Consider the following 23018-nt stretch of genomic DNA (forward strand, 5'->3'; position numbering starts at 1 on the left):
CTGTGTCCAGACACCCCTTCATGGGCTGTAATAGTCCCACAGCTGTGTCCAGACACCCTTCATGGGCTGTAACATCCCACAGCTGTGTCCAGACACCCCTTCATGGGCTGTAACATCCCACAGCTGTGTCCAGACACCCCTTCATGGGCTGTAACATCCCACAGCTGTGTCCAGACACCCCTTCATGGGCTGTAACATCCCACAGCTGTGTCCAGACATCCTTCATGGGCTGTAACATCCCACAGCTGTGTCCAGACACCCCTTCATGGGCTGTAATAGTCCCACAGCTGTGTCCAGACACCCTTCATGGGCTGTAACATCCCACAGCTGTGTCCAGACACCCCTTCATGGGCTGTAATAGTCCCACAGCTGTGTCCAGACACCCTTCATGGGCTGTAACATCCCACAGCTGTGTCCAGACACCCTTCATGGGCTGTAACTACCAGCCCACAGCTGTGTCCAGACACCCTTCATGGGCTGTAACAGCCCACAGCTGTGTCCCGACACCCTTCATGGGCTGTAATAGTCCCACAGCTGTGTCCAGACACCCTTCACGGGCTGTAGCAATGTGAGTTCATTGATTTCTGAAGAGTCTTAGGAAGCCCCAGAACTCCGGGACATACAAGAGTCTGATACTCTGAGTACTGTAGTACAGGTGATGTTGGTGTTAGGGTCTGGGCTGTGGTTGCTGAGCCAGAGTGTGTGCCCTCGTGTCTTTGGCCGCCTTGGTGAGCGTCAGTGACTGTTCCTCAAGGGCCAAATGTGGTGTAAACCTTCTTGGGAAATTGTGGGGAGTCAGGCGAGGTGAACCTTGGCTCTGAGTCTCTGCCTCTTCTCACTGCCGCAATGGCCTTTTCTGTTTTGAAGGAAAGAAGGGCTGTCAAAATGTGGACGGTGCAAGCAGGCGTTTTACTGCGATGCGGAATGTCAGGTAGGTGTGGGACCAGCTGGCGGCAAGGCTTCTCTTTCTCCTGGGGAGGTTGGGACTTGGGTGTCATCTTGTTGGTGTCCTGCTCCACAGCTTCCCCACTCCATCCAGAGTGTGTGCATGCACCTCCCAGAAGCCCCTGGGTCAGGCGGAAGTGGGAGGCAGAAGAGGTGGGAAAGACGCACACTGGAAGGGGGCTAGGTTAGCTGGGGGGTCACACCAAGGGTGGCGGTCCGCACCAAGGACACCCTCAGCCAACGCTGGGAACTGCAGAGATGTGAGAAGAAGAAACCTGCCTTCCTGGCATGCGCATTGGTTGCCGGGGTATTAGAATTCCTACAGCAGCAGGGCTCCTCATTCTTGGCCTGTTCAAGCCCAGCCTCATAGCATCCGGACTCAGCCCCTAGCCCGGCAGAGCAGAGGGTTGTGGCTGTGCACTGGAACAGAGCCTGTGCCCTGTGAGCAGCCTGAGTTGGGGACTCGGAGGTGGGATGGGAACACCTTGGTTGGCTCCTGCAGGACGGGACTGGAGAGACAGAGAAGGAGGCTGTGGTGAGACCTCTCAGGGTATCCTGAGGGACTGAGGAGGGTGTCCCCTAACTTCCAATAAACGTCCACTGCGCAAAAGATGCTTTTCCTTCATAGAGAAGCATTTCACGGTCCGTGCAGAGGGACGTGCGGTCTCACATCACAACCTTGTCTATAGTCACTCAGGCGTGGGATACACTAGGCATTGCGTCTTTTCAAAGAATGTGTGTTTGTGTGTGATACATATGCATGTTTGTTCTCACATGTGTAGGCATACAGGTGTGTAGGTGCACACACGGATGCGTGTGTGTGGAGGGGTCTTTCTTGATTGCTCTCTATTTGTTGAACCTGAAACTCACGGGTTCAGCTAGTCCAGCTAGCTTACCTATCTCTCTACCTCTCTGTACCTATCAAGTGCTGAGATTACAGACTGGCACCCAGGCTGGCCCTGCTTTAAACAGGGTCTGGGGATCTGAACTCCGTTCTCACTAGAGTTTCTCCCCAGAGCCATCTCCTCGGCCTGCAGTAGGAATTCCTGCCTCCTCCTGTTTGACCTGCCCATCCCCGAGCCTTGCAGCCTCTTCTTTCTACAGGGGCTTCTTACCACGCCCCACCCCACCCCCACCCCGTAGCAAACGCTCCCACTCTTGAGGGGGGTGAGTGGTTCTCCCTGTCCGGAAGCACACCTGCCTCCTCAGAGAACACTTAGCAGTGGGAGTCGCCGCTAAGCCCTGAGACAGCAGAGTGCCGGGGACGACAGCCCCTTGCCAGGGTAGAGCAGACACTGCCATGCTGCCGTGGGAAGCTGAGGCTGCCTTGGCTCGGGAGGCCGTGCGCCTGTGTCTCCCTCAGCAGGCTCCCTGAGGTGGCCAGGCTGAGCGAACATAGAAGTCAGCTTTGGTCCAGTTTTCAGGGCCCAGCATTATCTTTAGATGCTCTGGCCTCTTGTGACCAGGGTGCTCTGTGCTTAGATTGCCATGGCATTTGGGGGATACTCAAGGGACTGTCTCTATGTAAGCCAGACACCTCTAGAAAAATTAACTCGTTCTCTCCTGGTTCCTCTAGAAGCAAGCGTAGGCAGTGGTGGACAGGCCAGGCGAAAGAGCAGGAAGTACAAGGCAATGGCCAAGTGGCAGGTCCCGAGTTCCCACTTACAAGCTCTCGGAGCCTGGCAGGTCACAGGACATCTCTGATGTGACACTTTCTTCAAGTTCAAGTGAGGACACAGTGCCCATAGTGAAGAATGCGAAGGAGAGGCCTGTGTAAATGGTGATGCCCTGGGCAAGCGTGTAGAATTGTTACAAATAGTATTAGACTCCACGGCAAAGCAGATTTTCTGTGATTCAGCTGGGATGGAAGCCTAGCTGTGTGTAGAGGATAAAGCTAAGAGGCTTCTCTTTCTAGCGTGGGAAGATGGCTGGCTTCTGAGATTGCCAGGGCTCTGGTGGTATGCAGTGGGTGAATGATGGTTAGTTTAAGGCGAGTCGCCCTTCTGAGACATTGAGAACAGTTCAGCAGTAGAGAATCTCAAAATGTGTGACATGCTGCTTTGCCTCCACACCCCCTGAGCACACTGACAAAAATATATTTCTGTAGGTCCCAGAAGGTGGCAATATTTCAATGAATCATCCCGGTCTGTGTTGGGATTTTGAGGTGTCCACGTGGTTCCTGATGCTCTGGTCTTCTGGGTTTGCAGACCCCCAAAGCTCCTGTGGGGCAGACTCACATTAACTAATGTCTCCACAGCCAGAGTGATTGCTCTCCCTGAAGCTCTCTGGGTTTGCACCGTCAGCCCCTGAAGGCCAGCTGGAAGGTGGCTCTGTCATAGTGAGATGGTAGGGAAGAGCCCTGAGACTGAACTGTTCAGAGGTGCTAAGCTGCGTTAGACCCGGATGGAGCCTCCTGGTCCCTCTGTCTGGGGACAGGGTGCCTGGGGACAGCCTCTGCAGCTGTGAGCTTCTGTGGTTCAACCTAGTGTCACATGACCAAGTAACCTTGTAGGTGGCACCTGTGATGTGGCTTCTGGAGCCTCTTATTTCTAAAGGTAGCAGGCTGGATTTAACCTGAAATTTCTTTTTTTTTCTTTTTCTTTTTTTTTCTTGAAATTCTTGAAGAAAAAGGCTCATGGCCACAGAGGGTTTTTGACCTTTAGTAATGAAGAACTAGGTGATCGTGGCCACACGGAGTTGGGAGAAATCAATGCCTTGAAACAGAGAGCAGTGTCAGGGCTGAGTTGAGGGTGTGTCTGATTCAGTGCTGTTAGGCCCCTGCCGTTGTTGGGGAGGCTGTGAATGCGGCCAGAGTCCTGGGTCCAGTGCTGGTGAAGCTAGCTCACTGTGGTCTCTTAACCCAGTCCTGAGACACAGCTGCCGTGACCCACTCTGCTCTCCGACTGTCCACAGTCAAGCTGGATGTCACTCACCTGTCCTCTTAGCACTTGGGAGGGGAGGCAAGAGTTCAAAGCCAGCCTTGGCTTTGTAGGAGTTATATATTAACCTGGGCTACATGAGAGACTCCGTTTTTTAAAACACACACAAAAACGGGGAAAACAAACAAAATGCTCAGCCAGCTGATACTTCTACCAGATTCTCTTTCTCTTTCCTTTTCAAAAATTTTTAATTTTAAAAAATGTGTATGGGTGTTTTGCCAGTATGTCTGTGTTCCATGTCAGTGCCTGGTATCCACGAAGGCCAGAAGTGGGTGTCAGAACTTCTGGAACTGGAGTTACACACAGTTGTGAGCCTCTATGTGGGTGCTAAAAATTAAATCTGGGGCCTCTGGAAGACCAGATAACCACCAAGCCATCTCTTCAGGCCCTAATTTTTTCAATTAAAAATGAACCGTGTCCTTGGAGAACATATCTGTCATTCTTCTCTTAGTCCGTATCTCTCACATCACCTTCCAGAAGGAATCCCAGATGAACCAAAGTCAACTCTACATGGATCATTGTTGTCACGGCAGATCTAGCTGCATGCGGCTTAACTTCCGCATTTCCTGGTGTCCTGGATTGATTTCACCTCCGGTTCTAACATTGGTCATAAACTACTTGAAGTCAGCAGCAAAGCTGACTTAATTACTGGCACTAATTAAGAGTGGACATGGGCCAGGCTTCTTGCTTCTTGTGTGCAGGCCCCCGGGTACCCATGAAGTACCCGGTTTGTGTGAGTGAATGCCAACTGTCCAGTTTGAGGGCCTCCATGCACCACAGGCCTTGGTCCATTTATCACTGTTAGAAGGTGTGAAATCACAGACTCAGAGTTCCAGACTTGCTAAGTAACGGAGGATCATGTTATTTACAGCCTAGCAGACAGGTGCACAGGGATTAAGAGGCCTGCATGGCCTCCCATAGCTGGTGCAGAGCAGAGTCCAGATGGGGGTCTCTGAGATTCCCAGGCTGGTAGCCATCCTGCTCCAGGCCCTCCGCTTTCCTCCACAGGGCTCCACTCAGTGAGCTTCTCTTCCCTTGGAATACAGACCCATCATCAAAGTCAGGGTGATATATTATTTACATGAACATTAATTTTAGATTAATTATTTGAATGAATATGCTATATTGATACAGTTGATTAATTTTGATAAACGTTAATGTTTCACTTATTTCTCCAGGGAGTTTTTGCCTGGGAGACACCAAGCTCTGCTCACAGTTGAGGAAACAAGTGTAGAGACCCTGGGGTTTTCAAGACAGGGTTTCTCTGTGTAGCTTTGGCTGGTCTGGAACTTGTTCTGTAGACGAGGCTGGCCTGGAACTCAGAGATCACCTACCTCTGCCTCCCCGGTGCTGGGATTAAAGGATTGTGCCACCAGGCCTGGCTTGAGATCCTGTGTTAGGCTAGGCTTTCTTTCACGTTCCTGGAGCCCCAGTGGGCTCTTGTCCCTCTGTCCTTCCTGCTGGTGCTACTCTCCCTTAGTTGTCATGGGCCTCCTCGTCCCTTCCTCTGTACCTTGTGGCTGCTCTGTCTGGGGAGGAGTCTGCTGGACCCGTTCCCTCCTCCACCTCACCTTGGGCTCTGTGGTTTAGACTCCAGCTAAAAACAGCTCCTGTGCCCCCGAGGGCATATCTTATCTTCATTTCCTCTCCCCGCTCTCAGTTATGTTGGGCAGGGTGTTATTTAACTCCACAGAGCATCTTGGCCCAGCACTCACGTCCCAAGGATATGTCGGGCACTGCAGTAAATCATGAGGATGGATTGTGTGTCTTTCCCTTGGGATTCGGTGGGGGAGAGGGGCCAGGGCCCTCACCCAGCAACTCCCCTGAGTGCCTTGTGAAGACCAGACTTGGGTATAGGACCTGGGGTCCCACCTGTGAATAAAGCGGAGGAGATTCCTTTATTCTCATGGGGCTCCTCATGTCACATGCAGGCAGTGGGAAGAACTGAGAAGCAGAAGTCTCGGGAAGGAGAGTGAGGAGAAAGCGCTGTCTGGGGCAGGTGGGCTTGTGGCAGGAAGAGAGGTGTGGAGACCAGGGACAGTTAGGGAGCCATGGGACAATCTAGGAGCTAGAGCTACACAGCAAGGACTCAGGGGCACCGGGACCTTGAGAGAGGGAACAGGAAGGAAAATGCTGTGGCAGCAGAGTCAGGAGAGCGTGGAGGGGCAAACCGGGAGAACGCCTGTCCCCACAGCCTTGACCTTCCATGCAGGGTGAGAAATCATCCAGGGCTCGGAGCTGAGACCTGAGTTCTTAAGAGTTCCCCCTCCCCACTCTCCAAAATTCACAAAGCGAAGGGCAAAGACAAGCGTGCAGCTAGAGGAACGTGGCAGTCATCTTGGTAGAGCTGAGGAGTCTCTGCACCCCACTCCCCATGTGTGTGTGTGTGTGTGTGTGTGTGTGTGTGTGTGTGTGTATCATAGGCAACTGTGGGTGCTATTCTTCAGGAGTTGTCCACCTTGGGTTTTTGAGCCAGGGTCTCTCACTGGCCTGGGGCTAGCCCGTTCGGCTGGGCTGTCTGGCCAGTGAGTCCCAGAGATCCTCCTGTCTCTGCCTCCCCAGTGCTGAAATTACAAGCACGCCACCTCACTCAGCTTTTTACAAGGGTTTTGGGACTCAAATCAGTCCCGTTGGCTGCAGGGTGACTTTAGTGTTTGTTGTTGGCCTCTGTGTGGGCTTGCTGCTTCCTGGGCTGGGGAAAGCAGAGGGCAGTGTGGGGCAGACCAGTTCCATCGTGCACAAGAGAGTGTCCCTGGGCTTCCATAAGTACACACGCGTCTAACGGCATTTCCCACTCCCTTCCAGCCCTTCCTCCTGGAGCTCTTAGTCATTTCTGCCACGGCTTAGGTTTCCTTTTTGTTGATGTGATAAAACACCAAGACTAAAAGGAGCCTGGAGAGGAAAGGGTTTATTCAGGTTGTTCTTTCAGGTCGTGATCAGAGGAGGCAGTCAGTGCAGGACTCATGGCAGGCACTGAGGCAGACGCCTTGGAGAAAAGCTGCTTACTGGCTTCGTCAGGCTTATGCTAGCCTGCTTTCTTCTATAGCCCAGACCCACCTGCCTAGGGATGGTGCTGCCCACAATGGACTCCCACATCAGTCATAAATCCAGAAACTCTCTTACAGATATGGCCACAGGTCAGTCTGATCAAGGCAATTCCTCATTTAAAGTTTCCATCTCAGATGACTCTAGTTTGTGTCAGATTTATGTGGAGGTCCAAATTACTCAGGGTCAGAGACTCCGAGCTTGCTTTACCCAGCAGGGCTGCATAAGGGGGTGATCTGACCATGGGTGTGGTTACCAGGTGTTTGGAAGGGTCTACACTTGGCTTTATCTAGTAAAGAGGAGGTCTTTTGCCTTGTCCCTGAGCGTTGTTACAAAAAGCCCTTTTGAATAAAGTTCTGGGCTCTTGAGTATTGATCCAGGCCCTCCTGAAGCTATCCTGTGTTTCTGTCTTTCCCTTCATTGTCTAGATATCTCTTTCTATCTAAATATTCCTCACTTCTCCCTGCTAAGAGTACCCTGGGAAAAGTCGGGGAAGGCCCCCCACAGGTTTACAATAAACACTAACCAAGATGGCTGCTTCCTTGACTCCCAGTCTTCTGTGAGAGCTACCACGTTGGCACGCCACCAAACTTTTTTGTTTGTTGTTTTGTTTTAGTTTTCAGTTTGTTTGTTTTGGTTTTGGTTTTGAAATCAGTCAGTATTGACATTGTGGTGACAGGTGAGTCTTCTGTGGTCTTCTTCAGTGGTCTTCTGTGGTCTTCTTCAGTGGTCTTCTGTGGTGACAGAAGCCTCTGTGTTATCATTTACTCTCACCCCAAGGTACTTCCTTTTTGGTCTTCAAAGCACCACTGTGTCCTTCCGCCACCTTGTTGATGACTGCGGTCTTCACCCCTCTACCAGGGGCAGAAAGGTTTCAAGGTGATATAGGAAGGGATATAGTTGCTCTAATAAAGGTATCCGAGGGACCTGTGTCACCAGGTCCCCAGTGGATATTATTGCTGGAGTCTGGGTGCGTGACAGACCCTCAGTCGTACAAAATGGCCTAGAGAGGGTTGTCAGTGATTTGTCCCGACTTGAGACCAGAGGTCGTAATGCAGCAGCGTATAGATACACCCCTTGGCCAGGGCCCTGCCCTCAGTAAGTCTCAGCCCACATAAACTTCCAGACAGGAGCGGCTGAGGAAGGAAACAGGAAGCAGTCAGGTATGGTGGTTTACACTTGGAATCCCAGCACTCAGGAGGCTGAGGCAGGAGGATAGTTATGAAGATCAGTCTGGAACTACATGGTGAGTTCCAGGCAGCCTGAGCATGTGACCCTTAAAAACATCCCCCAAACAACAACAAGAAACACCTTGACCAAGCTAGTGTCAAAGTTAGAGGATTGTATCTATCTTTAAAATATATTGTTGACTCTAGTTTGTGAGCATTCCTGAGTTTTCCAAAAGACAGTGTGTTCTACCCAACCTGGAATGGGGGTCTTACTGCAGTTCTCTTCAAAATTTAGTCTGTTTGTGTGACCATGCGTGTGTGGCTGTGTGTGCCTGTCCATCTGTGTGTGACTGTGTGTCAATGTCTGTGTGTCTGTATATGTGTGTGTTTGTCTGTCTGTCTGTCTCTGTGTGTGGATGCTGACAGTTTTATTTTACAAAACCCACCCAGAGAGAAGACTGGCCTCTGCACAAGCTAGAGTGCTCATCCATGGTTGTTTTGGGGGAGAACTGGAATCCTTCGGAGACAGTGCGGCTCACGGCAAGGATTCTGGCCAAACAGGTGAGGAAATGTGATAATGTTCAGCCGCATTAGTTTTCATTAAAGGTCAGAAAGATGAGTGACTGAGCTAGGCTGAACATGTGGTTAAATATTCCTGGACTTCAGCTTCAGTCACACCCACATGTAATGGGAGGGCACTCAGGCATAATCTTGGCTGCTTCTCCTGGGCAGTTAGGACATTGCTTACCCTGGAACAGGAACATAGCCTTACCAGTTCAGAGTTTCTTGGGAATTTATTTACATAGGAAAGCATAGTCATGACATTATAGCATGGACGAGCAACCTGGCCAGAAATTCCCAGAGCTTCTGTGAGCCGGGTGGGTTAGGGACCTTTGTGCTGTGTGGAGCCATCCTGTCCCCTTTGTGTGTCCATTCGTGGCCAGTCCTACCCAAGTGCTTGAGAATTGCATGCCTTGGCTGTCAAGGCCTTTGTTTTGAAGTCAGCGGGGAGACACGAGGGCTTGTCTTTGTGATCCACTGGAGGCAGCATGCCGGTGGAGGGTCGAGGTCTCTGTCCGTGTCCGTGTGGGGCTCTGAGCTGCAGATTTGATTAAAGCTTGAACTTCATTCACCTCTGTTTCCCATTCCTACCAGCACCCCCTCCTCTTCCAGTTTGTCTGCTGGTGTTTCAATCTAAGAGGAATATGATTGTAATGGTTAGCATGTGCCTGTCCCCAGATCAAATTTAGGATCCTGGGTGTGTAAACAGAAGAAGAACATTCTAGAACTCTGAGCTCATCTTCCCACTGCGTTCAGCTGGGGTCAGGTGACTCAAGTGACTCTCTGTCCCTGAGTAAGTGGAGCAGGGGTGGCCTGCAGAGTAAGACACAGAGATGAGGGTGGTTTTTCCTGGGGAAGGCCACCTGCCCCTTCCTAAATGACAGTTCTCTATGAACTAAAGGTCTGTGGCGGCGAAAGAGGAAAGATGTGAATGGTGGAGGTCTGGGGGTGATCAGTCTTTGATTGCGTCAAGCTCTGCCCACTGAGAGACCACTCTCTCCCTCCTCAGCTCGCTCTCCCAGGATCTCAGGTGGTACTGTCCTAAGGACCCAGATGGAGCTTGTGTGCTTTCCTGAGTGAGGTGTTCCCCTCCCCCGACAGGATGACTTCTCACAGAAGTCTGCTGTCTGAGTGCTGGAATGAGTTTAGAGGTTCCCTTTAGTTTTCCTTATAATTACCACTAATCGACTATTAAATGAAAAGTTACCTGGCCATCTTTTCATCTCCGTAGGGATAGGTGATTAAAAAAAAAAAGAAAAACAGACCATCTGTATTCTAGGAGCTTGCAAAAGATTAGGGGAGACAGGTGACCAGCTACCCAGGGGAAGCTTAACATGTTAACTAGGGAGGTGAGAGCGCCCCGCCAGACCAACCACCTGTATCCCCACATTGAATGGCCAGATTACAAAGCCCAGGCCTCAGGCCAGCTCCCGAGCTCTGCCTTTGAACTCTTGTCAACACCAAGTTTATTCATGGCCTCAAAGCCTCGTGGGTTCACTATTGTTAGCTCCTCTCAGGACGCCTAGAACAAAAGGCAGCATGCGTTTCAAGTGCGGCTAGGCTTGCAGATACAACCCAAAGTGCTCCTTTTGAAATGTGGAATTGGAGATCATTTTAGCCTATGCTTAAAGAAAGTGGGAAATGGACAGGGGTTTTCATTTTGTTCTTTTTTAGAAGGAGAAGTAATAAATAGGATGGTTTGTCTGTAGACATGGTCCTTTTAAGTCGGGTCCCTAAAAAGTTGTTTTCTGGCCCTGTTCTTTTCTGTAATGAGCATTTCCGAGCCTACTGTGTGTGCACTGTGTTAGGGAGGCTGCAGGTCTTTTCAAAGCTTTTAAAACAAGCCCTTTGGATCTGGAGGGCGGGCGGGCAGACTCAGAGCCAAGTGTGGACTCCTTGGGTAGTGTTCTTCCTTGAACATGGTTGTCTTGTCTTCACTTGGACAGAACAAGGCAAGTGCTGGGTCTGAACCCAGGCGTTAACGTTTCTCTCTGATTTTGTCTCCAATTGCTAGAAAATCCACCCGGAGAGGACGCCTTCAGAGAAACTGTTGGCTGTGAAGGAGTTTGAATCCCGTAAGTATGTCTCTAATGGATGCTCTTTTAATATGTATCAGATGAATTGAAGGCAGAAATAACTCATTCTCTGAGTAAGGATGGCGATTTTTAAAACTGTTAGTTGTATTTTGACTCGCGTGCTGTTTTGAGGTATGTCCCTAACGTTGTTTCTCCCTTGGGTTTATAAGTTTATTAGGAAATGTTAAGGGGAGGTAGGAGCTCATGCAGTGGTCCTCTCTGCTCCCGACATGCTGGGTGTTTTTTGGGTAGTAGCTGCCCTGCAGTCTAGAAAAACTGATGTCTGTGTGTGCACGCATGTGCTGTGCATGCACGCATGTGCTGTGCATGTATGCAGGCACTCACGCACACATGTACCGGTTTGTGTGGAAGCCAGAGGACAGCCTTGGGCACACAGTTTACCAACTGAACTGTTTCCTCAGCCCCCAGGTGATGGCCTTACCAAAGACATTAAGTCAGGGCTGTCAGCTGCATGACGGCGACCTGGATCCCAGGGTCCAGAAGGAACACTGAGGTTGGGTGTCACCCACAGCTGCTTCTTTCTAACCTCACTACTCACAGCCAGAGGGAAGTTTGTGTCTGCGTGACCTTTGATTGATGGAGGAAGAGACGGTTTTTCATTTAGACCATGTCATGGGGAAAGTATTCTCCAGGCTCGGTGGTGCCCGCCATGATGTTTCTAACAAGAAGGACCCAGGGTTTCTGTGGTGACGGATTGTTTCTCACAGATCTGGACAAGCTAGACAATGAGAAGAAGGATCTGATCCAGAGTGACATTGCCGCCCTCCATCAGTTCTACTCCAGACACCTGGAGTTCCCCGACCACAGCAGCCTTGTGGTGCTCTTTGCCCAGGTAAGGATGCCAGCGCCCAGGAAGACCGCCTTTCCCTTCCCTTCCCTTCTCATGCCCTCCCTACGGCACTGACTCATGAAGACACGTGGAGATGGTGACGGTATCTACCTGACCAGGTCCTGGACCCTGGGGAGGTGTAGCAGGTGCATCCCTAGGGCTCACTGGCCCAGCCAGCCTAGCTCACTTGTTGAGTTCTGGGCCAACGAGAGACCTTTACTCGAGAAGCAAGGTGGACTGGGATAGAGAGATAGCTTGAAGGTTAAGAGCATTTGTTGCTCTTCCCAAGGACCTGGGTTCGGTTCCCGGCACCCACATGGTGGCTCAGAACCATCTGTAACTCCAGTTCTGAGAGATCCTATGACCTCTTCTGACCTTCATGGGTCCTGGGCATGCACTGTACATACGTACAGGCAAAGCATCTGATACACATAAAATCCAAAACAACAAAATTAAACAAGGTGGACATTGCCTGAGAAACAACACCCAAGGTTGTCCTCTGGTCTTCATACCTACCTGCACACACACACACACACACACACACACACACACACACACACACTCTCCATATGCTAATAATGAATGAATAAGGTAAAAGCGCAATAAACATTATTATAGATGAAAGGGGGAAGTCCTTACTTCAACCCCAGTGAGAAACACTGTTACTAGTTAGGTGAATTATCTGTAGACCTAATGTTTATGTAGATATATTTCAACCACGTGATTATCATAATAGGAAGTTCCTCCTTGTAAAAGGAATCCTGGGTTCCAGTTAGGAATGTTCAGGTGGAAGCCAATGGTCTTGCTCATTTCCACACTCTGGGTTTGCACACTCCTCTGCATCTGGGCCACTTTTCTCACAGCTGTGGGGAGACACCCAGCAAGAGCAGCTTACGGAAGGAGTAGTTTATTAGGGCGCATGATTTGAGGATGCAGCCCACGGTGGGAAGGCAGGTGGCTGGGGCTAGACAGAGCGTCAATGATGCATGCTTTTCATTCAGTCCCAGACCCCAGCCCATGTCATGTCGCCACCCATGTTCTTGCTACTCCAGTGAACCTAATCAAGGCACTCCCCAGACATGCCCAGAGGTTTGTTTCTGGAGCAAACCTAAATCCTGACAGGTTTGCAGTCAGTTTTAATCATCACAACTCCCGAAGAGGTTGGATGTGGATGTGGGGCAGAGAGTTTTGGGAAACTGTGTGTGCAGGAGGTTTTTCTCACTGAGATGTGGTTATATGAGAAAGGAGAACAGCCAAGTGAAGTTTGTCCCAGGCGATGGCAAAGAAAACCTTTAACAGAGTGATGCACACTGGTAGGCCTTCCGTGTGCTGATGTGCTTGGCTCAGATGAGACCACATGTTCACATCAAAGGTCAAGTGTACGTGTGGGGAAATGGAATCAAGTGTGTGTGTGCCCTAGAGAACACACGCACACAGGCATGTGCATACCTATATATCACAAGGTAATTTATCCTTACAACCTTTATATTGATCACATCTTAGTATCTATTCCCAAACTGCTCATGTGACACCTGCATGCTTCATTCCTATTTTTCATTTAATAGGATCTCATGTAGCCCAGGCTAGTCTCAAACTCACTGTGTAGCCAGGAATTCTGATTCTCTTGCCTCCACTTCCCAAGTGCAGGAATTCCAGGCTTGCGCCACCACACCCAGGGTTTCCTGTATTCTGGGCAAACACTCCACCAACTGAGCCACATCCTAAGCCCCCCACCAAATATTCCATGTGTGTGTTTTAGGGGGAATTCAGTACCCCTGAAGAAAATGCTAAAGCACAAAAGAAATATGGTCCATACCCACCTTGCCTCCGGCCTTGCCTGGGCCCCCAACTGTGTGTCCTGTTCTACCTTTTCCTCCAGCTCGGGAGGCTCTTGTTGGGTACCTCACCGAAGCAGCTGGCAGCTGAGGGTGACTGCACTCCTTTGAGCTGTTTTAATCACTGCAAACCTGTGCATGGCTGAGAAGGGTATTTTTGGTGTGCAGCCTACATCTAGTTTAAATGCTAATTATGAGAATAGCTTTCGCAAGGCACTTACGCCTGATGTGACTCGGAAAAAAAGCACCAGAGTCCATGCATCTTCCTTAATGTGCAAGTTCGCTTCTCTTCTCTAGGGAGATCTCGGAAGGAAGGGAGGCTGGCAGGAAAATTGCTATGCAATTTGGCTCAAGCACCATCACGGCCTCTCCAAAAGGAAGAGTGATGGCCCTTGGGTTCATAGGAGATACACGCACACTCCCACAGTATGAGGGGGATGGAAGGGGTGGAAAGACAGGCATCAGAGGCTGATCCGGTCAGAGTTACTGTAGCAGAGGGGCTGCGGACCAGAGGACCAAGAGCTCAGTCCCCGAAGGCTGGGGAGCTGACTCTCCCTCCATCTGTTTTGATATCTCTCTGTGTTTTCATAGTATTTGTATTGATTACTTGGGAATTTTGCATCACGAACCCCAGGAATGTCCCATTCACTCTTGGATTTAGCAAGCACTTGTCAGCCATTGTGGGTACCATGAGGCATGAGTCCAGCAGGAGAAAGTTGTTGCCCTGTACCTAGCCAGTGACACCGAGGAATGGAGTTCACGCTCAAAGACATTTTATTGAATGGAAGAAAATCCCAATTCATCCTACCTAACGTGGATTGGCAGCCACTGGTTAAAATGCCAAAGATGCGCTTGGTCAGGATGCATGAAAAGATAGCGTGGAATCTTCCACTTAGGAACGCCTAGATCTTTGGGATTGGTTTATGAACCTGTAGGACTCGCCTCTTCCTATTCCTTTCTCCCCTCCCCTTTTTTCTTTTCCTTCCTCTTCTTTCTGGTCCTCAGTACTGCAAGTAAAGTTACCACAGCCTTTACTATGGTTTGTACCAAGACCCCCCCTCCACTTTTCCAACAACCCTTTAATTTATTAAAAACTGCCACATTTACAGGTAATAGATGCCGCTTATCATGAGAAATGGCAGACCAGGGATGGTGGCTGAGTGAACCCACAATGGCTGACAAACGCTTGCTAAATGAAAGAGTGAATGGGAGACTCCTGGAGTTCACGATGCAAAATTCCCAACTAATCAATAAAAATACTATGAAAACACAGAGCGATATCAAAACTGAAGCCCTGGCCACGCAAGTGTGAGGACCCAAGTTCAGATCCCCAGTGCCCCGATGAAGCCAGCAGTGGTCCTAAGGCAATGTGATAGGGAGAGAAGGAGAGACCCCAGAAGACTGCAGGGCAGCGAGCCCGGCTTATGCTGCAGCAAACAGGAGACCCTGTGTAAGTGAGGTGGAGGGTGAGGCCTGGCACCAGAGGCTGTCCTTGAACCTCCACATACCACCCTCCCACCCCAGTTCTCTCACAGAAAAAAAAATTTAGAAAGGGGCAAGCATTGTCTGGTGTGCAGACCCTGGACTTTGTCAGAATGTCCTGCCCAGATTCTGGCTCCCTTTATGCCACTCACATCTCACAATCCTTGAACCAGTCACTCAACCATGGGGACCTGGGACCTCTGGTTTCCATATTTGTAAGGTGGGCCACTACATTCATGCTAGCAAGATACTGAGGGGTTATGAGGTGGTGGATCTGGGCCACCCGGCATGGTGCCTGGATGGAGGGGGCGCTCAGCAATGCTCTTGGGAAGAAACCTTCAGAGGTGTAGCCATGTCTCCAGGAGTGGGAGGAAGTGGGGCCTCTGAGAGGTATTGGGGCTAAATCTGTTTGCACACATCTCCCAGTCCCAGGAGTCCCAGCCACCTCAGCCCTCGTCACTGACTGTAAAGCCTTGTGACTGTAACTCTGGTTCCTCTCTCATCTTCTACAAAGAGAAGACACTGAGTCTTCCAGCCCTGAGCTTCAGTACTTACAGAGAACACCTGTGGGATGTTCTCCTAACCAGCTGAAAGTCGCCCTGGTTATCCTGTGTCAAGTGCCCTACACATGCTTGTTACTATATGTGGAAAGAGAAATGTGCAGAACTGACCTTCATAGCCACCATTTTCAGCCTGTTGACCTTGAGTTAGACCTCCAGCATGGTGAGAGTTGCCATTGGAGGGAGGGAATGTGTGTGTGTGTGTGTGTGTGTGTGTGTGTGTGTGTGTGTACACATGCACACATGAGGAAGCCAGGGGCCAGCCTTGCATGTTCTTTCTCTAGAGCTGTCCACTTTGTGTTTTGAGATGGACCTGTCCTGGGATCTGGGGCTCACTACTTAGGCTAGGCAGACAGCCAAGGAGCTCCAGGGATCTGTCGGTATTCACCTCCCCGGGGCTGGGATTTACAAGAGTGCACTGCCTGCCCAACCTTTTTTTACATGGCGTCTGGGGATCAAACTCAGGTCCCCATGCTTGCAGGGCTTATGACTGAGCCGTTCCCCCAGCCCGGCTCCAACCGTACATCCTCAGTGCTCTAAACACAGCGTTTCTTCTCCAAGACGAGACCGGGCCAGAGTGATTTGTCTGACACATGAAAGACAGTCATTGCCTCAGGGTTTTTCGTTCCTCTACCTCTCAGAGGAAGGGACCATAATTCCAAAGATGAGGAAAGGCTTTTGAATTTACCATCTCACCTTCTGAGGTAGACGTTGGGTCACCAGGTTCCTTTTCTAGGGGCAGATAATTTGTGGATACGATCGAAATCACTCACACACATCACTCACTCACTCACTCTCGTCTCATTAGCTCATGACTCTCGAGTATCTGACTCTCCACAGCACATGGACGAGACTTCAGTCCCAGAAGCCCCATGGCGTGTCCCCACAGTGTCCCCACACCACTCTGCGGCTGAGGGCAGCCACACGGAGGCTTTGACGGCAGCACGTCTACTCTGTTTGTTGAAACTCAGAGCTGATGAGTAAATTTATGTGGACACAGGGTGCCACGCTGCAGGAACAGCCTCCATACCTCCACGCCAGGACATCTTGGATAATTTGTCGAGGGCTGAAGCTGAAGAAATGACGGGCAGCTGGGGGTAGGGGAGCTGTGTAACTGGAGCTTTCTCTCCCCCCCTCCCCCCCCCCACCCCCCCACCCCGTTTCGCTGCAGGTGAACTGTAATGGCTTCACCATTGAAGATGAAGAGCTCTCTCATTTGGGATCGGCGATATTTCCTGAGTAGGTTGAGTCTGACTCCGTTCCTTTCCCTTTGTACTTACTCAACACTGATTTGATTTTTTACATAACCCACCCGACTGCGTGTGGCAGACGTGAAACTCCAAGTGAATTAAGACAGCTTTTTAATCTGCCACATTTCAAAATATTTCCCCTACACTTGAGGATCCGAAGGTGGCAGTTAGCAGAGCTGTGGCGGCGGCGGCGGCCCACCAGGCCCGGAGCTGTGGTTAAGGAGTGTGGCGTGCAGAGGAGCTGCCTGTGGCCCGCTGGGACGCGCCCGCTGGGACGCCAGCTCTCTGCAGGCCTGTGGCTCTGGAGATCTTGTTTCTTGTGCTCCAAGTGAGACATTAATTGCTGATGCAAGAATTAGCCCTGGTTTGAGTAGGGAATATATGAGCTGCTTTTTGGAATATGCCCGTGGAAAGCGGCACAGTTTGGAGGGATGCTAGGCCGAGAGTGAGCTAGAGAAAACTTTGAAAGTGTTACTGGGTATTTTTTTTTTTCTGGTGCCTTCAGGAATATTTTGATAATTCCCGAAAGGCTAGCTAACATGGAGGTTTATGACTCTGCTGTTAATGAAAATTCCAGAATGATTGGTCCCCGTTTCCCAGGTGGAGCCAGGGAAGCCTTTGTGCACCCTGAGCTAATCCACACTGTGCTGAGGATGCCTTCTGCTCCTCCTGCCATGCACCAGTTCCTGGTGTGGGTATCTGCTGCAGGCTGCCGACGTCAGGGGAGTCTGAAGGCAGGATCCTGAGTGAGCAGAGCCTGATTCCTGCAGCTTGCACCAGAGAGAGAGGTCCTGGCGCTGGCCCTGAGGCCACAGTGGTCAGCTGCAGGTGGAAACATGGCCAGGGTCAGAATGCAGAGACTCTCTCAGGCTTTTGTAGTTGGGAAGAGAACAGAGAAAAGAACAGGCGTGGGGCTCTGTGAGGACAACCTGGACAACCTTGGTACTGAGCTGAACTCGCACGGTGGCCTCTGTTTATGAATGTCTGAGGGTGTCTGAATTTGAGACCTCACCGTCTCCCATGGCGGCCAGAAGTGGCAATCCTAGATACCATATTGCTTGGCTATCTGTCTGAGCGCCATCCCCACCACGTTCAACAGTCTGTTCAGAGAGAGATAGCCCAACACTTCTCCAAGATGGTCCTAGAAGCCTGCTCTGCTTTGCTTTTAACGTGACCTTTGGGAGCTTGGCTTAGCAGATGTTCTGGGGCCTGATGCCCTGTACATCCCTTGTCAGGAATCTAAGGCTGTAGTACAGGGTGCAGATGTTCCTCCCCAGGAACAAGACCAGGAGCCAGCTGCCTGTTTATCCCGGGTGTAAAGCCGGTCACCCACTCTGCTTACACCTCCAGCAGGCAGGAGAGCGGGAGGGAGGGTCACTCCCCTCCAGAACAGGCACGCTGGTGCCGTCCGTACACCTTCAGTGGTCCTGAGGCCCTTTCCCTTTTCCGCATCCTGGGGCAAGCAAGCGAAGGACTCTGTCTGGCCTCTCAGGGAGGTCAGGCAGTGCTGGCCCTCTGAGTGGTGATACACAGACAGGTATGTCCACAAGAGCATAAGCCCCAGTTTCTGGGAATTTTTAATTGGGGAAAAATCCTTTGGGGCTGAAATCACATGAGTGTGTGATTTCAAAGGCAGCATTTAGAGATCAAGCACTTTCCCCTGTAGTTTAGAAATTTCTGTTCTCAGAACTTTGACCTTGATATAATCAGAAAGCTCAAAGCACCTCGACTAGGCGAGTCTCTCTCTGTCCTGTCCCTAAAAAGCAGACAGTGAGCAGCAGGAGTGGCCATGTCCCAATTTCCTGGATTTGGAGATTGAGGTGCTTCTCTGGGTCCTTTGGGGTTCACAGCCCCTCCCCAAGCAGCTGGGACTTCCCAACATCAGAAGGGAACATTTGAGAAGTGATCCACTTAGACAGAAGGACAGTCCCTTTGTCCTGTGTCCCTGTGTACTCGGGGGGCAGTCAATGGCCCATTGTTCTTTGAGTCTACCCGGAAGGAAACTTAGAGTTTTCACTTGGAGCTTAGAGGTCCTCTTTCATAGGAGGATTTCACATTGGAGTATGTTGAAAGAGTAACACGTTAGACATTAGGGCTCAGGCGCGGCTCACTTCGTAAAGTGCTTGCCTGGCATGCATGAAGCCGAGGGCTTGGGCCCCAGCACTGCATAAACTGGGCATGGTGGCACAGGAGGATGCAGCCATCAAGGTCACCCTTGGCGTAGTGAATTCTAGATCAGCCTGGGCTATGTGAGACCCCATCTCAAAAAATCAAAAGAAAATAAAACAACAAAACCCAAAAAGGCTAGGTGCTAGTCTAAATGCACAGAGAACATTCTCTTAGAATAGTTGGAGCTGGCTCTGTACTTTAGCCATCTTACAGAGACGCGTCCCTCTTAACCATCAAGTAGCAATGGTGGCCCCAGGTAAGCAATGGGTGGCCCCAGGTAAGCAATGGGTGGCCCCAGGTAAGCAATGGGGGGGGGGTGGCCCCAGGTAAGCAATGGGTGGCCCCAGGTGAGCAATGGGTGGCCCCAGGTAAGCAATGGGTGGCCCCAGGTGAGCAATGGGTGGCCCCAGGTGAAGCAATGGGTGGCCCCAGGTGAAGCAATGGGTGGCCCCAGGTAAGCAATGGGTGGCCCCAGGTAAGCAATGGGTGGCCCCGGCAGTCTGCCCGCCGCCGCCTTCAGTCAGCTGGGTCTCCTCTTTTGATTGACAGTGTTGCACTGATGAATCACAGCTGCTGCCCTAATGTCATTGTGACCTACAAAGGGACCCTGGCCGAAGTCAGAGCAGTGCAGGAGATCCACCCAGGAGACGAGGTGAGTGTAGCCATGGTGGTCGGGCACTGGACTCAAGCTGTTGACAGGCAGAGCCGCCAGATCCACGTGGTACCACCATGGTGACTCCTGCAGATGAACGGTATCGGTCCCTGGGTCTTCCCCCTGTTATCGATCAGATTTGGGACCTGGCTTGAAGTCCCTTGCTGAATACATGGGTGCTTTGCCATGTCCCTAGGCCAACAGAAATAAGAAATAAATTTGAGTTAAAGTCTCCCCCCCCAATTCATGTATTTAACTTTGTGTATCTGAATGCTTTGCCTGCATGTATATGTATGTGCACCACGTGCATGCCTGCTGATTTCCCTAGATCTGGGGTTACAGCACCATGTGGGTGCTGGGGATTGAACCTGGGTCCTCTGTAAAGACAAGTACTCTTAACTACTGAGCCATCTCTCCAGCCCCCTTCAGTTAAGTTCTTAGCCAAGGCTTACAGTCTGTGTTTCCCTGTTTCCAGACAATTGGCTGGCGAGTTCCTTCCCGTCCCCTAATACTTATCAAAGCTCTAACATGGTTGTCTGTATTTGTGCCTTTTCTTGTGGTGACAGAATACTCAACAAAAGCAGCTAAATTGCTGGGTGGTAGTGGTGCATGCCTTTAATCCCTGCACTCGAGAGGCAGAGGCAGGTGGATCTCAGTGAGTTCGAGGCTAGCCTGGTCTGCAAAGTGAGTTCCAGGACAGCCAGGGCTACAAAGAGAAACTGTCTCACAAAACCAAAAAAAAAAAAAAAAAGGCAGCTAAATTAAGGAGTGTTCTCATTTTGTGGGTACAGCTGTGTCCAGTTGACAGTCAGTGTTAGCGATCACATTATTGAACAGATAGCCCAGCAGTACTGACGAGGCACCGTTCCAAGTGGTGTCTCTGAGGTTCCTTTCTTAGAAGGGAACTCAGGTGTCCAGGTGCATGCCCAGATCAGGGAAGTAGAGGCACTTTGGGGACAGGAGGTGCCATCAGCCGCATTCCTTAGTGCAGAGTGCAGAGAGAGCCACATGGTACCTGTTCCCAGAACCGCTTCTCTTTCTGGTGCTGTGGTCTTCTTGCGTGATCATCCTTTCTAGGTTCAGTTTTGGTTGAACCAGTACTGCTGTTTTGAGGGACATGTCTGAATATTTAAAAACTTTAGAATTATCAGTGCTAAGCGACCAAAGCTTTGATTTCTCTGGAAGGTTTTCAGTTCAGAGCTGACATTCAAGCCCCCTTCCTTCTCTTTGCTAAGTCCTGCATGAGGTGGGAATCCAAGTCTGGAGCCAGGACAGTGAGGATCCTCAGTGGTTTGTGGGATGAGCCTCCGGCCTCTTTTAAACCGAAGCAGACTAAAGTGCCCAACCCTGGCTTCTGAGAGGAGCCAGAGAGGAGAGGCGAAGGCCTGCCTTCCCACATAGGCTGTCTGGACCTTGAGTGGCACCACTGGAGTGGCCTTTGTCGCCATCTTCTGGACGAGTCTGTCTGTTACACTGTCTGCCAGTCATGTCAAGGAGTCAGGCCTGGTCTGGCACACGGGTGTTGCAGGGCCTGGCCGGCTAGTGTTTTCCTTCTTTGTTGGCATGCGATCATGGATTGTTCATGCGGTGACTTCAGTTTGGGGAAGCCGGTACTTCCGGGGTTATTTGCCCTCAGACAGAAAGGAGGAACCAAAATATGCCCCAGGCTTGCCCCTTGAGTCGGGGACGCCCCAGTGAGGCACTGGCTACCACAGCCTCTAGCCCTGAGCTATTGTCCCTGACTGGCTGGCAGGGCCCATGAACCCTGCCACGCTGAAGACTTCTAGACAGTGCCTGGGTGTGTGGGACGCAAGCATTGCTGTCCCTCTGAGTAGCTGATGGCACTACCCAGCAGGCCACATGTGACTGAGGATAGCTTTGAAAGGCCCTAACACAAATTCGTAAACATCTTTAAAATATTATCAAATCTTGTGATCAATTTTTTTAAAAAAAAAAAACTTGATCGTATGTTCTCAGGCATGAGCTATATAAATAACATCCTGTTGCAAGGTCAAAAGGTCAGGCACACCTGGATGGGATGACCTTCTCTGTAGGCTTCAGATCTTAGGTCCAGACTGTTCTGTAACAGGCAAGGCCAGGAGAATGAAGGAACCCTTCCATGTTCCCTGGCCATCAGGGTCACAGCTGCTGCTGAGTGAGGCCACGGCCACTTACATCCTGGAGGTCATGTTTGCCACACTGCCCTGGGGGCTCCTCAGGGCACCCCGCCCCCCAGCTCTTGGTCTATTACTGACGTCAGGAGGAAAGATGAACAGACCTGGTGTGTAAGTCTTTGTTCTCCCCTGTATGTGCCCAGCAGAGACATCAGTGGGAGAGTGGAGCCATCCCACGTCAGGATATAACGGGGGTGAGTCCTGAGGCTCCTGTCCCTGAGCCCAGCGCGGTCCTTGGCCTGATGTTTAGCGAGGGAAAGTGAAGGGTCCTTCCATCTCTTAGCTCCCGGTTTAGGGACCGAGCCTATAGACCTTCTTGCCACCGCAAGGAGATGGACACAGTTCCACAGCCTCTACAGAGATCCAGTGTTAGAGTAAGCCGTGTGACCCTGCTTGCTCTCTCTCCCTATAACCCCACCTCGGAGGTTTGCAAAGCCACAAGAGTGGGAGGAAGTGGGTTCCCTGTGGCAGACCTCCGGCCTCTCGCACCCTAGGTGTTTACCAGCTATATCGACCTGCTGTATCCAACGGAAGACAGGAACGACCGGCTGAGAGACTCCTACTTCTTCACCTGTGAGTGCCGGGAGTGCACCACCAAGGACAAGGTCAGTTCCCTGATGGGAGGAGGGAAGGGCACACACTGGTGCCAGGGCCCCCGCCGTGAGCCTGCTGCAGCCCTTCCCCACACTGGGTATTTTGACCCTTTTAACCCGGGTGACAAAGACAAACAGACGGAGTCCAGCTAGACGAGGCTCTACTCAGATCTGCCGCTCAGCTGGAGAAACATCCCCAGTCCCCTGGGCAGGTGGGAGAAGGATCTACCGGATCTCTGTAGAAATTCTGTAGATTCGGTAGAAAAAAGTGGCAGCCTGCGCTGCCAAGATGGCCCTCAGCAAAGCGCTGCCTCCGCAAACACAAAGACCCGGATTCAATTCCCACAGTGCACTTCATAAAGACAGATGAGGTGAGGTGAACTTAGAATCCCTGCCCTAGGGCCGAGGAGAGGAAGGGGCAGAGACAGGTGGACCACTGAAGCCCAGCCTCGCCTGCTTGACGAGCTCCAGGCCAGTGAAAGACCCTGCACCAAAAAGCAAAGTGGGGGCTGCTGTGATTCCCTCGGGGTAAACATGAGTTCACATAGTAGCACATTTAAAAAGGCACATGTTGCTGTGTGTGCCTGAAACCCCAGCCCGGAGGGGGTGTGTGCAGGTAGCACAGACGTAAGATTGTTGGCGCTGCTTGCCAGCCTGGCTTCAGGTGCAGTGAGGGCCCCATCTGAAGGGAACAAGGTGGGAAATGAGAGAGCAGGGCA

At 51.0% G+C, this 23018-nt stretch overlaps 1 protein-coding gene across 3 annotated transcripts in view; it reads left to right on the plus strand.

Moving 5' to 3' along the window:
- Smyd2 (SET and MYND domain containing 2) overlaps positions 1-23018 on the plus strand; it is a 50192-nt gene that overhangs the window by 21010 nt on the left and 6164 nt on the right. For all 3 annotated transcript variants that reach the window (XM_037211148.1, XM_028876765.2, XM_028876766.2), the window contains 7 exons: positions 868-931; positions 8549-8659; positions 10674-10734; positions 11463-11587; positions 16633-16700; positions 19430-19532; positions 22201-22311. In XM_037211148.1, the coding sequence (XP_037067043.1) occupies positions 868-931; positions 8549-8659; positions 10674-10734; positions 11463-11587; positions 16633-16700; positions 19430-19532; positions 22201-22311 (643 nt within the window). The remainder of the gene's footprint in view (positions 1-867; positions 932-8548; positions 8660-10673; positions 10735-11462; positions 11588-16632; positions 16701-19429; positions 19533-22200; positions 22312-23018) is intronic.

The sequence above is a fragment of the Peromyscus leucopus genome, chromosome 15 (genome assembly GCF_004664715.2).
Source record: "Peromyscus leucopus breed LL Stock chromosome 15, UCI_PerLeu_2.1, whole genome shotgun sequence".
NCBI lineage: Eukaryota > Metazoa > Chordata > Mammalia > Rodentia > Cricetidae > Peromyscus > Peromyscus leucopus.